Source organism: Hippopotamus amphibius, chromosome 6, assembly GCF_030028045.1.
Source record: "Hippopotamus amphibius kiboko isolate mHipAmp2 chromosome 6, mHipAmp2.hap2, whole genome shotgun sequence".
NCBI lineage: Eukaryota > Metazoa > Chordata > Mammalia > Artiodactyla > Hippopotamidae > Hippopotamus > Hippopotamus amphibius.
Genome location: NC_080191.1, coordinates 120,532,222 through 120,549,071, shown reverse-complemented (window position 1 = coordinate 120,549,071; position 16,850 = coordinate 120,532,222). Strand labels below are relative to the sequence as shown.

The 16,850-nt window shown below is 43.0% G+C and overlaps 1 protein-coding gene across 1 annotated transcript in view; it reads right to left on the bottom strand.

The window, feature by feature from the left end:
* The window catches only part of CLSTN2 (calsyntenin 2), a 611,171-nt gene that overhangs the window by 144,436 nt on the left and 449,885 nt on the right, over window positions 1–16,850 (bottom strand). The window contains exons 3-4 of the mRNA XM_057738942.1: window positions 962–1,157; window positions 6–214 (exon numbers count right to left, since the gene is read on the bottom strand). Coding sequence (XP_057594925.1) covers window positions 6–214; window positions 962–1,157 — 405 coding nt within the window. The remainder of the gene's footprint in view (window positions 1–5; window positions 215–961; window positions 1,158–16,850) is intronic.

The window sequence follows — 16,850 nt, the reverse complement described above, 5'->3', positions numbered from 1 at the left end:
CTCACCGTTTCTGTCGATGGCAAAAGGCACGTCAGTTGTGACGATTTCATAGTTGCAAATCTGGCTGTACTGGGGGGAGCAGTCCTCGTCGACGGCCTCCACCTGCAGGATGCTGTCGTAGATCTTGCCCTCTGTCACAACGGCCTTGTAGGCCGGCTCTTTGAAGGCGGGAGCAAACTCATTGACGTCCTTCACCTGGATATGGACCACAGCCCTAGGACCACAAGCAGGAAGGAAGAGATGGCGGTAAAGAAAGAATCACACCATCCTCCCACACCTCCCACAGGCACTGACACAGGTCCCAAGGTCACAAGAGTGCAAGAACCATACGACAGTCGGGGTGGCTGTTGTCTGAGTGCTCTTTCCTCCCTCTCATTGAGACCCCTCCACCTGTCGTCTCCCCGATCCTCTAGATGAATCTACCCCAGAGAGAGAACTCCCCTTCCTTGACCACCCTCGTTACCCAGCTTTAGGCAACACATTTCCTCTAGATCATCTGCCCATTCCCTCCCCTATTCATTTACTCCATCTAGTAAGAATTGAACCACTCTTACTCTGGGTTAGGCGCTGAGCTAAACTCTATTTGGGAGAAAGTTACAACCCAAAATGAAAAGTGCTGTGACAGAGAGAAGCACATGGCCTGACAGAAGTCCAGGGAGAGGTCCCAACTAGGTCTGCAGGGATGGGCTGGCTCACGGAAGGCTTCCCGGAGGAAGTGACAAGTGAACTCAGTCCTGATAACAAAACAGGAGTATCTTCATGTGCAGCAGAGGAGTAGAGTATTCTAGGGGCAGGAAGTGGCCCGTGCTGATGCCTGCAGGGACCTGGGGACCTGGCCGGCAATCAGGCAGCCTGGAGCAGCATGGCTACCACCAAGCATGCGTATCTAAAGAGCAGTGTGGGAACGGAGACAGGCAGGCAGGCGTGGGAGGGGTCCAGGGAGCTCCATCAGGTCACTCACTTGTGCGACTTCTTCCAGGCCGTCTCCCGGGGCCCCGCGCCGCAGTCATAGGCCTGGATGATGAACGTGTACTCCTTCTGCAGCTCACAGTCGATGGGGCTCCTGGCGCGGAGCCGGCCCTCTCCTGACGTCTTGTTGAGCACCACCGCCTCGAAGGGCAGCTCCTGGCCATGGATCTTGAATGCACAGATTTCCCCTGCAGAAGGATGGAGGGCAGAGAGTGGGGATCCTGATAACCGGACACAGCTTTTCGATTGGACCAGGTTTACGGACCCAAAACCTCCAGGCCATTTCCTCCACACAGATAATTGTCAAACTGGAAGCGGCCTTCAGACACCCAGACCCACATGTTCATTTCCTGGATGGTAAAATGAAATGCCCCCCATCCAGTGTACCTGGCAGAAAAAGTGGGGGTGGGAGTGGGCATCCTGCAGGGGAGCTGGCTGTTATCCCAGCTTGCCTAGCAGGTTTCTCCCTTGCCCCCTGCCCAGCATGAGATGAAGGAACTTGCCCACAGTCAAAAGACAAATGACTGCAGAGGAAAAGAGAAAAAGGGCAAAGTGTCCATTGTCTTTTGTTCTGTGACAACGTCCTCGATTCTTGAACGTGTGCTCTGTGAAGCAGTGCCCTGGGCATCCCTGGGGAGGGGAATACAGTCTCCCAGGTCCCACCTGGACCTCCTGAGTCAGGATCTGCATTTTTTTTTTTTTTTTTAGTATGTACATGATATCTTTTTTTAAACAATTTTTTAGAGTATAGCTGATTTACAATATTGTGTTAATTTCTGCTGTATAGCAAAGTGATTCAGTTATACACATATATACCTTCTTTTTTATATTCTCTCCCATATGGCTTATCACAGGATATTGAATATCGTTCTCGGTGTTACACAGTAGGACCTTGCTTATCCATCCTATATATAATAATTTGCAACTGCTAACTTAACAGGGGTCCACAGGTGATCTGCTTGCTCAATAAATGTGAGCGGCACTGTCCTGCCCTGTCCTTTACTCCTGGTTTAAGCACCCCATGTTGCTGCAGCCCTCTTTCCCCTCTCCCCTCCCCCTTCACATCTCTCACCCCCCACTTCTCTGTGGGGACAGGGACGCCACTCAGAGATGCCATTTTCTCTCTAAACAGCGGGGGTGAGTCTATGTGAGTTCCAGGATCCCCGAGGAGCCTGAAAAGCCACCTTCTTAAAGAGCCCACCATGTTGTGAAATGAATGTGTTTCTCTCCCTCAGCTGGATTTGTGTATATTGTAACTATTTCTCTGCATTAAGATCATAAGGCCATGAAAATATCTTCTTTATCTCAACTGATGGATATTTATTTCTTGAACCCCGACTGTAAGCCCTGTAGTACGTGTCCCGGAAAGTACTGAAGATGTGAGACATGTTCTCTTTCTGTGTTGAGGAGGCTTGCAGGCTTGTTGGGGAGTCGATGTGTAGATGTCCAGAAAGACCATTCATAGTGCAAAGGGGTGTGTGAACATCACGTTATGTGGGCAGCAAGGTGCTCTGCTAGGGGCTGCTGGGGTGTAAAACGCAGGCTTGAGCCCAGGGGCCTGAGTCACGTGCCAGGCTCACTACTTACCCACTGATTTAGACAAATCATGTTGACTCTCTGGGTTTCAACTATGTCACCTGTAAAAGGGCCCAGGAGATAACGTCGCAGGGAGAACATCTACCTGACGTGCTCCAACCCTGGTCTGAAATTGTCCCAGCTGCACTGCTGCGACCAGGGTGAGGTGCATACAGTCTACAATTTAAGGGGGTCCTCAGGCTCAGGGTGAGCAGGCACCTGCCCAGCTGTTAGGCACCGTGAGGAGGAGGGATAACGAGATTGCCTGCCTGCTCTGCGTCAGGCATCCTGCTTTGTACCTCCGCCCAGGTGATCTGGTTTAATCACCATCACAAGCCTGCAAGGCAGATGTTTTGTACCAATTTGTGCAAATTAACAACACAACAGAAAGGATCAGAGGTGTTATTACTTGCTCAAGGTCACAGAGCGAAAGTTGGTGTAAACCCCAGGCAGGGCTGAGTGCTCACTCCACGCCCTTTCTGCCTTGCTACACCACCTCCAAAGGCCGCGTACCTTCTAAGAGGACCACTGCGGGGACTGCATCCGGTAACATTCGACATTCCCGCTCAAGCCTCACTCAGGAGAGAAAGCCCCCATTTTACATACAGGAAGCGTGCCCTGATCTCTTACTAACCATGCTTTCTGAGATGGTCAATCAATACCAATTTTACCTTTAGGCTTTTGTTTTTTATTATTTCATCGATCCTCAATTTCATTATGAACACTCCATTTTCACTACATTCCCTCCTGGCCATTTCTCAAATGCAGTTGTGGAATCATGGACAAGGCAGACAGCTTGTGGGCCAGGCTCTAACAAGAAGGCTGGTTCTCATTCTGTCCCTGTCGCTCAGATCTGCACTGCCTCGCAAACAAGGCTACGTCCGCAGCCTTCAGGATGGGAGAATGGGTTTCATCCCATCCTCAAGTTTCCTTTCTGCTCTGAATTGGCCAGGGTTGAAGGGATAGACTTCTGACGTGCCTGCCTTGAGATTCTATCCCAAGATCAATGCCAATATGGGAATATTAGCAGTGAATGTGCCCAGACTGGTTCTGGGGTGTTCTCTGGAATGCCCAGCTACTGCCACGGTTCTAAAAACCCATCAGACCATTTCTCTTTGAAGAGTCCAATTACACCGAAAATAAATGAGGGTAATTTTCTTTTGGAGATATTTGATCGTAATCTAAAGTTGTTCTCAAGACTCAGAAATCCCGAACAGGAAGAAAGGAGAGGAAGGAGGAAAAGGCAAAGGAGGAGGGAGAAATGCAGACACAAGAGGAGGGTGAGATAAAGTAAACCTTGGGGCGACATATTTCCATTGAACTAAATTCAGCTCAGTTCAACTCAACAGAACCAGTAATTTTTAAGAACAGAGTAAGTGCGAGGCACTGCGCTGGGCCTGGAGACAGAAAAAAACAACTTGGAGACCTGAAGGCATAAAGATCCTCAAGTCCTCGGTACCTCCTAGAAGAGACGGTGACGTTCACATGGGCTGTGCCCACTCACTTAGTTTCTACCAGCTCAGACTGAGGTGGGACTTAGCCCCCTTTGACCGAACACTAGAATTCACGCCACCCTCATTTATCCCACCTGTTCATCTGACACTTGTGTTCCGGTCGCAAAAACATTCATTCATTTATTCATCTATTCACTCATCTCATGAATGTTTGCTAGGCACTATGTTCCCAGCACTGACGAAGCAATGATGAACAAAACCCACCCCCCAGTCCTGCCTATAAGCTGCTGGCAGTCCAGTGCACGTGGGAAGCAAGGAATCAGATAGTCACCCACCTTCATGCAGGATGGTGATGGTGATACCACACTGAAGGAGGGCTGCTTGGTGCTGAGAGTGTTCTGAACCGGGCCGGCCAGGCAGGAAGGTCTAAGCTAAGGATGTGCTGGCTGAGCTGAGATCACAGGAGGAGAAAGAGGGAGGCACTCAGGCCACGAGGGAGGGGACTGAGTTTTAGGCAGAGGGGGTAACACACAGTAGTGCCCTTCAGCAGGAAGGGACAAGGGACTGCAGAGACCTGTGTGGCCAGAGTAGAGGCAGCGGGGCAGGGCCGGCTTCATGGGTGTGGGACCTGAGCGGCACATGAGGGCCGTGTGTCTTAGAGGTCCCTGAGCTTGGTTGAAATCTCTGCTGTCACCATCTTGAAATTCTTCATAATTTTATCTTTGGTTTTGTAAATGAAGCCTGATGGGACAATGGAGCGTGTCCTGGGTGGAGGCCTTGGGTGTAATATGCATGCCTGCCTGTTCCTTGCTCCCTGTTCGTATCTAGCCTTCAGGATTTGCCATAAGCACAGCATCGCGGTGGACCCACGATGGTGGGGGTGGGCGGTGGGGAGGGGGCGGCGTTCAGAGGGACTCAGAGCCAGAACAAGGTAAGCATGTGACATCTATGACCGAGTAAGCCACTCAGCAGGGGGCTGACAGCTCCGAGAAGCTGCCCCTTCTGTTTGAACCAAAATTGTTTTGAACACAAAAAGAAGGCAAGCGAAGGAAGAACCTTGTCCTATCCTTTCTTACTGTTACTTCCCTGTAGTAGCCAATCACTCATGCTGAAAATGATGACAGAGGGGAAAAAGGAAAGACAAAACAATCCATTATTCCTTTTCTTTTCACACCATTCTTACTATCAGCAAGTCAAAGGTAGAGAATTTTGGTAGAAAGTGTGTATATGAGAAGAGTGGACTGTTTGTATAGCATTTACAATGCTCTGGTAAAGAATTAAATATATATGCATATCTGAGCTAGGACATGCAAATTCTGTAATTTTCAGAGATTCGGCACAGCAGTTAACTGCTCTTCTATTTGCATTTGAAACCGGCATTGCACAGTATAAAGATGAACGGTAAAATCTATGCTAATAATTAAAAATTTTAATTTTTCTTTACTTAGAATCACATCAAATAGCAAATTAAAAACACAGCAAGTTGAGAGAGAGAGAGACTGTGGAAGGAGTGTCCTGGGGTGGCGTCCTGAGGAGGAAGGATATTTAAAATTGCAGTTTCCAGCATCTGTGAGTGACCCATTGGGCTGTCTTGATCTTTTGTGAGGCCTGTAGCTAAATTTGTTCTTACTAATAAAGGACTGTAGTGGACAGTGATGTACAAGTAAAAGATCAGACCTAATGGTTTTCATATGAAAGGTATCACTTTTAAAACTTTGCTGTCCGATCTGCTTTCTTGGGTAGCAGATGTGATGTCCTAGGACCTGTGTGTGGGAGTGCAACGCACAGACACACACCACTTAGGACCATCAAGGGGCTCTGTGGGGAAATGGGGCCAGCAGCATGGGGCCATCTTGCAACGGCTGTGGCCTAAGGTGGCTGAACCGAGAGGCCCCTGGAGGGGCCAGACCAGAAGAGGAGCCCCCGCAGGGTCTGGGGGTGGGGGCGTGGCTCATGGCTCCAGCCCCTCATCACCTGCCTCTATCTCACAATTACCTTTCCTCTTCAGTAACGTGCCTCTGACATCCCAGCAGAAATTGGTGTAGTTGTCTCTTAAGTCCTCCCGTAAGATTCTGGGGGAAATGAATGAATGAATGAAATTGGTGAATGAATGAACGAAATTGATTTTTAGAAATGTATTTTGTTCCTACGCTTGAATACACCCAACAGATTGGGTTGATTCTATTTTTCAGGTGAGGAAACTGAGTCTCAAAGAGATTATGGTTGTTCACCCAAGGTCACTTTGATAGTAAGGAATGGATCAAGGACTGATGTCTAGACCCTTTGAATCTAAATCCTGTGCCCTTTATTCTTTCATGTTGCTTATCACTGGGTGGGTGTGATGTTCTAGGAGAGGGATTCTCAAAGTGTAATCTGTAGACCCCTTGGATGCTCAAGGTCGTTTCTGCTAGGTCCACAAAGTCAAAATCATCATCATATTAATACTAAGATGTTATTTGACTTTTTCCCTGTGTTGATATTTGCAATGATGGTATAAAACCAATGTTGAATAAAAGTGCTGTGCCTTAGTAGCACCTGACTGCATTCTATGTGACATACAGTCACCATAAAAATAAAGAAATAAGGCCAATTTCACTTAAGAATGATTTTAATGATGTGGTAAATATTACCAATTTTATTAAATCTCAATCCTTGAGTACCTGCATTTTCGGTGTGACAAAATGGAAAGTACACACAAAGCATCTTTGTAGAGCAAAGTATGCTGGTTTGCTTCCAGGAAAAACATTCGTAAGATTTAAGTTGAGTGGGAGCTAAACTAGGACATTTTTTTTAGGGGATGCTAATTTTACTTGAAAGAATGATTGACAGAAAAACCATGTTTATTCAAACTTAACTGTGTGGTAGACTGTTTTTTTTAAAGTAAGCCTGTCACTTCAAGGAAAAGAACTCATAGTAGTGGTTGCCAATGACAAAGCTGAGACTTCAGTTTGGGAAAATTTGTGTCTGCCACGGAGAGTGTGAAAATTTACCAACGCTTTAATACTTTTCTGATGAAATGAGTAGTGCTATTAATGAGTATGACTGTTTGATACTGTATAATGAAATATGTCAAATTTTGAAAGGTCTACTTAACCATAAATCAATATCTTCTAAATGACTAATGCATATTGTTATGCAGGATGTACAGGTGAAAGATTCATTCAAAGTGCAAAACGGACCCATGGATTTTAATGCAGCAGTGTATAATAAGCTCACTGATGTAATTTCAGATACTTTATGGTAGCTAAACTTTAAGAAACCATTGCTTATGGAGTTCTGGTGAGCATCAGAGAAGAATAGCTACAATTATCTGAAAAAGTGAAAATACCCCTGCCTTTCCCAACTTTATACCTAGGTGAGGCCATACTTTCTTCTTCACATACTTTGACCTAAACAACGTTACACAGCAGACTGAAGGCAGAGACGGCATGAGGATCTAGCTGGCCTCTATTGAGGCGGACATTGAAGAGGTTGCAAACGTGCAGGATGCCACTCTTTACACTAATTTTGTTTTGGAAAATGTATTTTTTGGCGTCAAATTATATTAACCTGTAAAGAGTTTACTATTGTGATTTTAAAATAAGTGAATAAATAAGCATATGAAAGTTTCTCAGTTTTAGTTTCTAATATAGTAAATATTGATGGATATAACCCACATAGACAAAAGCTTTTCAGGGTCATTAGCAATGTTTAAGAGCACAAAACGGTCATGAAACCAAAAAGCTTATAATTTACCAACCACAGTTTCCACCCAGATCGCAATTCCATATTCTATTCCTGAGACTTGAAACATGACCCACGACGTCTCAGAGAACTCCTAATCTCAGAGCAGCTCAATTTTCTCTGTGTCTCGTAGCTGGGGCATTTGTAGTGAGAGGAACCAGGCAGAGCTTGATGCCCACAGAGTGCTGGGGGCGGGGAACTTCATTTCCACACCCTCGTCCAAGCACTGATGGTAAACATCTGGCTCTGGAGACACAGAGGCTGGGCTCGAATCCTGCCTCTATTAACTACTTGTGTGGCCTTGGGCAAGTCATTTAACTCTCCAGGCCTGCTTTCTCATCTGTGAAGTGGGATGACATTTGCAATAGTTACTTCAAAGCATTCTTGGCTGTTGGAAGCATTAAATGAGTTAAGTGCTTAACAGTGCCTGGCATGAAGTAAGTACTACATAAGTGTCAGCTCTCATCACTGTTATTATGTTGTAGAAAAGCCACATACTTCTGGCTAACTCCCTGTTCCTGTTTGAGATTGGAAGAGGCCGAAGGTGGAGCTCATTTCACCATCAGAAATATTTTGAATGTGTGTCACGTGTGTCATTAAAAAACAGTTTAGGATTTCCTAGGTCGTGCAGTGGTAAAGAATCTGCCTGCCAATGCAGGGGACACGGGTTCGAGCCCTGCCCTGGGAAGATTCCACATGCCACGGAGCAACTAAGCCTGTGCGCCACAACTATTGAGCCTGTGTTCTAGAGCCCGTGAGCCACAACTACTGAGCCCATGTGCCACAACTATTGAAGCCCACGCGCCTTGGGCCCGTGTGCCACAACAAGCGAAGCCACTACAATGAGGAGTCTGCGCACCACAATGAAGAGTAGCCCCCGCTCGCAGCAACTAGAGAAAGCCCGTGTGCAGCAATGAAGACCAATAAATAAATAAAATAAATAAATAAATAAAATTTAAAAAAAACCCAAAAAACCATAAAACAGTCTAGCTCCTTGAAGTACCTTACACTTATCAGCCACAGCTTACACATCTTTCTTTTCCTGACTGTCGTTGGCCAGTGACTGCATCCTGCGAATCTGCAAACTTTCATCCAGGACCAGTATTATCTCGTGGTGAGAGTTTATTGAGGGGGTGGAGGATGTTGCGTGTCTGTCTGAGTTCTCTCGTCACAGTGACTGGAGGTTGTTAATGGTCTTCATTGGGCAAGAGTCAAGGGTGCTAAATGTCCTGCCTTGAGAAGGTCGGTCTTATACCACTGAGAACCATCTCACCTGAAATGGCCGTAGCATCCCCTTGAGAAATACGGTACCCTAAGCATGTAGCTAGAATTGTTGGAGCAAACACCAGGCCAGGTTCATGACCCCAGAGGATGGTACCATCTGCTCTCAGCTGCATGCGCTGTCGTCCCTGTACACACACTTGGCAGGTGGGGAACACTGACCATACCGCCGGAAGGTTGGGCGGAAGGGTTTCTCTACACCTATATACATGGAGTCAACTGTAGTCACTTTAGGTGTAATTGAATGGGAAAGGACAAATGCTAATCATGTCCAGAATATCAAATTAGGGCTAAACTGAGAAATCTATTCTTAAAAAGAAAAAAAAAGTCAATTTTAAACCCTCCCACTTCAGATTAAAAACTTGAAATTTCCAAAAGTAGAAAGCTAAAGGGAAAGGTTCACTGGAGTGTGCTTGAACTTGGCTGATCCCTCATGTGTCTGGATAGCAGGGAGATCTCTGACAGGCAGGTAGATGGCCTTGGTCTGGGTCCCAGTTCCCCTCTTCTCAGCGGTATGACCGTGGGTGCTTCCAGGTTCCTCTTTTTCACAACTAAGGATATAGCCATGCTTAATCCTGAAAGTACAGAGAGGCTGCAATGACACCCTAAATGTGAAAGAACTTTGGGACGTGAAAGGTCTATCTACTTTTTATTATTACAATTATAATAAATCCTGTCTGAAAGCCTGAAGTAGCCAGAAGCATATTGGCAACTTTGTTTCTATTAGAAAGCAAAGTGTATGGGGGTGGGGGAGGAGGATGTCACCATTTGCAGCTCACTGTCTACTTAGTATTGAGTGAAAATAAAACACTCTTTCATTTAAAAACTCATTTTCCTTTTCCTAAAGCTTTGTGCTGAGATCAAAATCCCCCTCCATTCGGAAGATTAATGCAGCAGTTATTTTGTTGCTGAAAAACAAATGAAGTTAATGCACTTTTCCTTCTTTGGCAATTCTGTTGAAAGAATAAATGATGTAGCAACTAATTTAGATGCTGAGAGATTTGGAGAGGTCCCCAGGGCTCAGCCAGTCACAATTGGGTCATGAAGAGCTTGAAGAGCTGTCCAGCAGCCATTTGGTCTGGCTGGTGCCTATGGTCTGGATGTGAAGGACTCCAGGTACAAAAATGTGCTGTAGTCATCATTCATACAGCAAATCTTCCCTTGGCATAAAAAATACAGTAAGAAGAAAATGAATAGTAATAATTTACAAAATACACTCTAGCTCACATTCATTGGGCATTTACAATGAGCCAGACACCTAGTTAAGGTTACAGTGAAAACAAGTGGCCTGCTTCACTCTATGTGCTGACCTGCCCCGCCAGGGGTGGGAGGTTTAGATGAACTGGAAACCACCTCTGTCTTAGGAGGCGGAGGCACAAAGAGGTGAGTGTGATAAAGTACCGCTGAGGCTGCAGTGGGTGTGTGTTCTGGGTGTTTGTGTCTGGAACACAAACGATGATAGATCAGTCAATCTTGCCCCTAAATACTTCCAGAAGCAGTCCTTGCTGTCAAGGACCCATCACTGAGGAATGCAGTAGCTGCAAGAAGGAAAGCGTTTCGGTCTAAACAACTCTGCTGAGATAAGACCCTGTCCTGTGAACACTACCATGTCTTTCTCTTTGCAATGGTGTTTCAGTGCTGCTTTTCCCAGCAGAAGGTAGTATAGGTTTACCTGCCTAAGAGTCAGGTAAATCTAGATTCAAACTCTGACGCTTCACTTGTCTTCTCTGAAACTTATAAAAAGTTAATCTTCCCCATACATTCATTTCCGCATTCATGAAATGGGAATGCAGCCATCTCCCTCCTAGGGCCACCATATTATAGTTAGAGTAATACTTTTTTTCTTTCTGAATCTGAGAATTTACTCTGGCATCAACTGGGTTGAGAGATTGGTGGAAAGCTATAGAATGGAATTCTCACCAAAGCTGGATGAGAAAGTCAGCAGAGAGCGATGGCAGGCCATATCACACGGGTTCTTTCCCAGTTTCACTGCCGTGATCTTGCCGGTGTTAGTGACTCCCAGCCCTCCTGCTGACCTCACTGGCTGATCCGGAGGTGTCCACAGTTCGGGTCAGGCGTGGACAGGTGGCAGGAGGAGGGAGGGAGCAAGAAGACCGCATTGACCAGGACAGCGACTGTGTTTCTAGTGGCTGGATTTTTAATATTTAACAAGAGAAGGTTTTAAACCCTGTGTCTCAAAAATTACTGTTCTGGATGCAATTACCACATGGGAGTAAATATTTTTCTTTCCCTTTCTTTCTTTCTTTCTTTCTTTCTTTCTTTCTTTCTTTCTTTCTTTCTTTCTTCTTTCTTTCTTTCTTCCTTTCTTTTAGAACTTTTATTGTGATACAATTGACATACAATAAGCTGTATATAGGGAATAAATACCTTTCTGACTGCCAAGCAGGAATGGGGACTGCCAAATAAAGCTACAGAATCTTGTTTAAAAATGAAGAGATCTTGTTTGCCCACAGCTGTTGGGTATAGGTGAGTCGGACCCACAACCATTACTCGGAATCTTATCTGAGAAGCTAACTCCCTCTTGGCCCTTAGGGAAAATAATGGATGTTGAATCACCCTGGAGAGTGAAAGAGTCCCATACAAATACAATGGCCCTTTACTCCTGTCCAATTGTCTCCATCGACAAAATTTTTGTAAGCATCTACTTCCTACTGGGAGGGAATCTTACTAGGTGCTGAGGTCCCCAGATGCCTAAGACTCTGTCCTTACTCTCCTGGGGCTCACAGTTGGGTTTCAGAAATAGAAGCTATGGCTTCCCTGGTGGCGAAGGGGTTAAGAATCCGCCTGCCAATTGCAGGGGACGTGGGTTTGAGCCCTGGTCTGGGGTGATCCCACATGTGGTGGAGCAACTAAGCCCGTGTACCACAACTACCGAGCCTATGCTCTAGAGCCCATGAGCCACAACTACTGAGCCCACATGCCACAATTGTTGAAGCCCACCTGCCTCGAGCCAGTGCTCAGCAACAAGAGAAGCCATCTCATTGAGAAGCCCACACATCACAACGAAGAGTAGCCCCCACTCAATGTAACTAGAAGCCCGCAGCAATGAAGACCCAATGCAACCTAAACAAACAAACAAACAAAGTGCCCAGTGGGCAACCTAAAAAAAAGAAAAAAAAAAAAAAAGAAATAGAAGCTATATATTGGACCAAATAATTAAAGGTATTTGAGGTTAATGAGTGCTAGTGAGTTCTTATTGTATAGGGGCTGAATATCGCAGCCTCCTTAATTAACCAGAGGAAGACTTAATATTCAAATAGAGTTGTTAGAATCATGCTGACAGCTAAAATCTTTGGAATCTATTCCTGTCCCCTTTTTCTCAGTGTCCAGACAGGGGGCTCACATATGGTCTCAAGATTGAATCAGAGGTTCAAACCCAGTTTTTTTTTTAATTTATATTTTTCCTCTACTTCATTCTGAGTTTTCCTCATCTACACTGTCTTTTGGACTTGAATAGACACAGGGTGAATGTTTCTCTTCAAAGACTGAATTGTTGAATGCTCTACTCTACACTTTTCAACGTGGAAGCCACCAGCCACAATGTGGCTCTCAAACACGTGACACGTGGCTGATGTGGCTGAGGAACTGGATTTTTAATTTAATTTTTATCATTTTAAATGTAAATTTATGGACAGATACTCCATACACTTACTGGGAAACATTTAAGTATGTTCCGATATGGATTTTAAAGATTTTTTAATGAAAAATAGAATGTAAAATTTCTCATGAATAATTTTCTATTTGCTAACATATCAAAATGACAATATTAGATATTTTGGGTTATATAATGTGTATTAGTAAAATCAATTTCACCTGTTTCTTTTTATTTTTTAAACGAGGCTACTAGAAAATGTACATTATATGTTTGGATTATGCTTCTGTTGGACACTGCTTCTCTACATTATTAATAATATACATCATTAAAGGCTAATTTTCCCATAAAAATAAATGTAAAGTAGGGAGATTCATTCTACACTAACTGTAGAGTTGTTTTGCTTTAATACTGATTTTTATTTCTTAGCATGATTCCTAATATTGAGGAGAATGCTCCCTCTTAAAAAACAGCCCATTTCGCCTTCTTCAGATGATAAAGCCAAAGTTAGCTCACGTTCTCACTGTTGTTGGCAAAGCCTTGATTTAGTACTGCCTCTTAATGATGGCTTGGATGGCATTGCTATAGTACAAAAAACATTTTGAAATTTGAATGACATTGAATATTTAAATAATAGCACAGTGGTCATTTATACAAATTCAGATGTGTGTACTGACAAATGGATTTTATTAATTACCAGCTAAGGTAGAAGTCTGTGGGCAATAGGATTCTACTTTATACTTAGTCACAGGAATTGAAAACTGTAATCCTTTATAAAGAAAAATTTTAGAAAAATTCAGATTCACACAAAATGTAATGCACTGTGCTCATTTCCCTGCAAATAAGAGGACAGAACACTTGTGATTGTAAAAGGTACAAGTAAAGGGACTTAAGGGGTTCTGCTTCTGATGAGGAGGAGAAGGCTTCTAACACACAGACTCTCTCACAATAACATCCATAATCCTGGGAAAATACCACTCCTCCCTTAAAAGAAAAAATACCGAAGGGTCTGGAAAGTGATTAAAAATCACCAGATTTTGGAGAGGAGTAGAAAATTGGAGGAAGCTACCAACACTGGGTGACTTTTCTGTTTTTAAATCATTTTTAAAAAATTGTGGTAAAATACATACAACAGAAAATTTAATATCTTAACCATTTTTCAGTGTGCATTTCCACATTACGAAGTACATTCATGAGTTTTCTGTTTTAATCCTTTGCCTTGAGGGCAGCTGTGGCCCTGGTGGAGCAGCGGAGCTGAAACTCTGATAGAAAGCTTCTTGTCTTTCTGGCTGGGTACACAGGACTGTGGGAATGGGAGGGAAGAATCTTAGAGAGGAGTGAGTCAGGGAAGGGGAAGCCCAAACTCTATGTTTAAACTCCACCCAAGTGTCTGGTTGGCCCCAGAATGATACATGTGGGGGGACAGACTGAAAACCATCTGTACTGAGATCTGAACTGCTGTCCACAGCAGGCAAGAGAGAGTTTACAGTTGGGGTTGAACTAAGTTAATTGCCCCCCAAACAAAACATCATCAATTTTGGTAGGGATATAACAATCCAGAATCTTCTAGAAATAACATTCAAAACATCCAAGATGCAATCCAAACTAACTTGACACGTGAACAGCCAGGAAAATGTGACCCTTTCTCAAAAACAGGGGCCAACCCCAAGATAACTCAGATACCTGTATTCTCAAACAAGAATACATTAAGTTCTCATAAGGTGTGTAAGGCTATAAAAGAAAATATTCTTGTAATGAATGAAGAGACAAACATAGAAAAAAGAATCAAGTACAAATTCTATAACAAAAAGAGATAATATTTGGAATAAAATATTCCCTGGATGGACTTCATGGCAGAAGGCAGATGACAGAAGGACAGGTCAGTGAATGCACGACGGATCAGTATTAAAGGAGCCAACCTGAAGAAAAGAGAGAACACAGATTGGAAGGAAAGAAACAGAGCTTTCGTGACCTGTGAGAAATTGGAAATAGAGAAGAAATGCTGAAGAAAAATATAACCTCAGGGCCCTGTGGGCTGCTATCAAAAAGTCTAATATTACAAGTAACCGGGGTCACAGGAAAGAGAGGAGAGGGAGAATGGGGCAAAAATAACATTCAAAGAAATAAGGGCTGAAAACTTTCCGCATTTGGTGAATGACATATATTTACATGTTGAAGAGGCCAAAAAATCCCAAAAGTTCTAAATACGAGTGAAGCCACACCTGTGCACGTCAAAGCCAAAGATAAAGAGGAAGTAGCCACAGAAGAATGGCATTATATGCAGGGGAACAATAGTTAAAATGTCTGTGAACTGATCACAAACCACGGAAACTAGAGGACAGCAGAACAACATCTTTAAAAAACTGGAGAAAAAAAAAAATCTATCGATCTCTAATTTTAGAGCAAGCAAAAATAACCTTCAAGAAAGAAAGTGAGATGAAGATATTTTAGTTCATCTCCACTGGACTAAGCCTACTAGGAATGCTGAAGGAATTTTTTTCTGGCAAAAGAGAAATAATATTGGAAACATGGGTCTTCAGGGATGAAGGAAGATCAATAGGAATTATAAGTATCTGAGGAAAACTAAAAGACTATTCTTTCCTCTTATTTGTTTAAAATGTGTATTTTAAAGTATTGCTTAAAGTAAAATTATAACCTCGTCTCTGGGGCTTATGTATAGATACAATACACATGATCACTGTAGCATAAAGGATGGCAGGAGAGGGCTGGTAAATGAACTGTACGGTTGCAGGTTTTCTGCAATTTTCACAAAGCTACAAAATATAATTCTAGGAAGACGTGAAAACTTATAGATATATATATAAAGAGCATGTAACCATTAAAAATGAACAAAACAATATAGCTAAAACCTCAGTAGATAAAGTGAAATTCTAAAGAATATTTTAAAAATCCCAAAGAAGGCAGGAAAAGGACAACAGAAAAACAAACATCAGAGGCTACCCAGAAGACAAATAATAAAATGGTAGATGTAACTTCAACTGTATCAATAATTACAGTAACCATTCCAATAAATAGAGGTTATCAGAATGGATAAAGACGCAAGACCCAGCTATGGGCGTGCTGTCTGTAAGAGATACACTCCAAATATGAAAACACAGATAGGTCAAAAGGGGTGGGTGGGGAAGAATCCGATACAAACAGTCAGCATAGGAGGCTGGAGCAGCTAAGTTTGTATCAGATGAAACGGATGGCAAACAGAGGTTATTGCTAAAGGAGGACATTTTATAACTGTGACGGGAAGAGATAGGGATCGTTAAAGCATATGCACCTAATTATAGATCCTCAAAACACAGGAAGTAAAAATGGACAGGATCAAATGGAGAAGCACACCATTCCACTACCACAGTAGGAGAATTTTAGTAACTGATAGAACAAGACAAAAAACAATCAGTAAAGTCATAGGTGATCTAAGCAACACTATCAACCACTTTGTCCCAGCTTATATTTATAGACCGTTACATCCAACTGCAGAAAACACATTCACTTCAACCCCACAAGTCATGTTCACAAAGTCCATAGGCTAGGCCATCAAGTGACCCCATCAAGGAAAAAGGCTGAAAGCCTAGAGTCTGTTCTCTGACCACAATGGGGTTGAATTGGAAACCATTAACGTTTAACAATAAGAGATCTAGAGAAACCCCAGATATTTGGAAATTGAACAATACAAATTTCAACAGTATGTGAACCAAAGAAGCAATTGAAAGGAATATTAGTAGGTAATTGGAACTGAAGATAATATAAAAACAATATATCAAAATGTGTGGGGATGCAGATAAATCTATGCTCAGAGGAAATTTATAGCTCTAAGTGCATGTATTATAAAAAAAAGATCTAATATCAAGAAGCTAGGAAGGAAGAGTAAGGTATAATTCAAAGTATATTTTAAAAACCCTATTGATTATTATCATACTTAAATCATGTTAAATAATTTGTAAATTTTATAAAAACATTTTCACACAAAGAAAACTCCAGGCCTGGATTGTTTCATTAATAATTCTATCATACATCCAAAGCAGAAATAATGATAATTATACATAATCTGTTTTTAGAAAATTAAGGAGGGAACATGTTTTCTTTCTAAGAGGCTGATGTTACCCCAATAATAAAACCTGACACATTACAAGCAAGGGAAATTATAGACCTCCGTCATGAACATAGACACAAAAATCCTTAACAATATACTAGCAAATTTCATCCAATTCTAAAAAAGGATT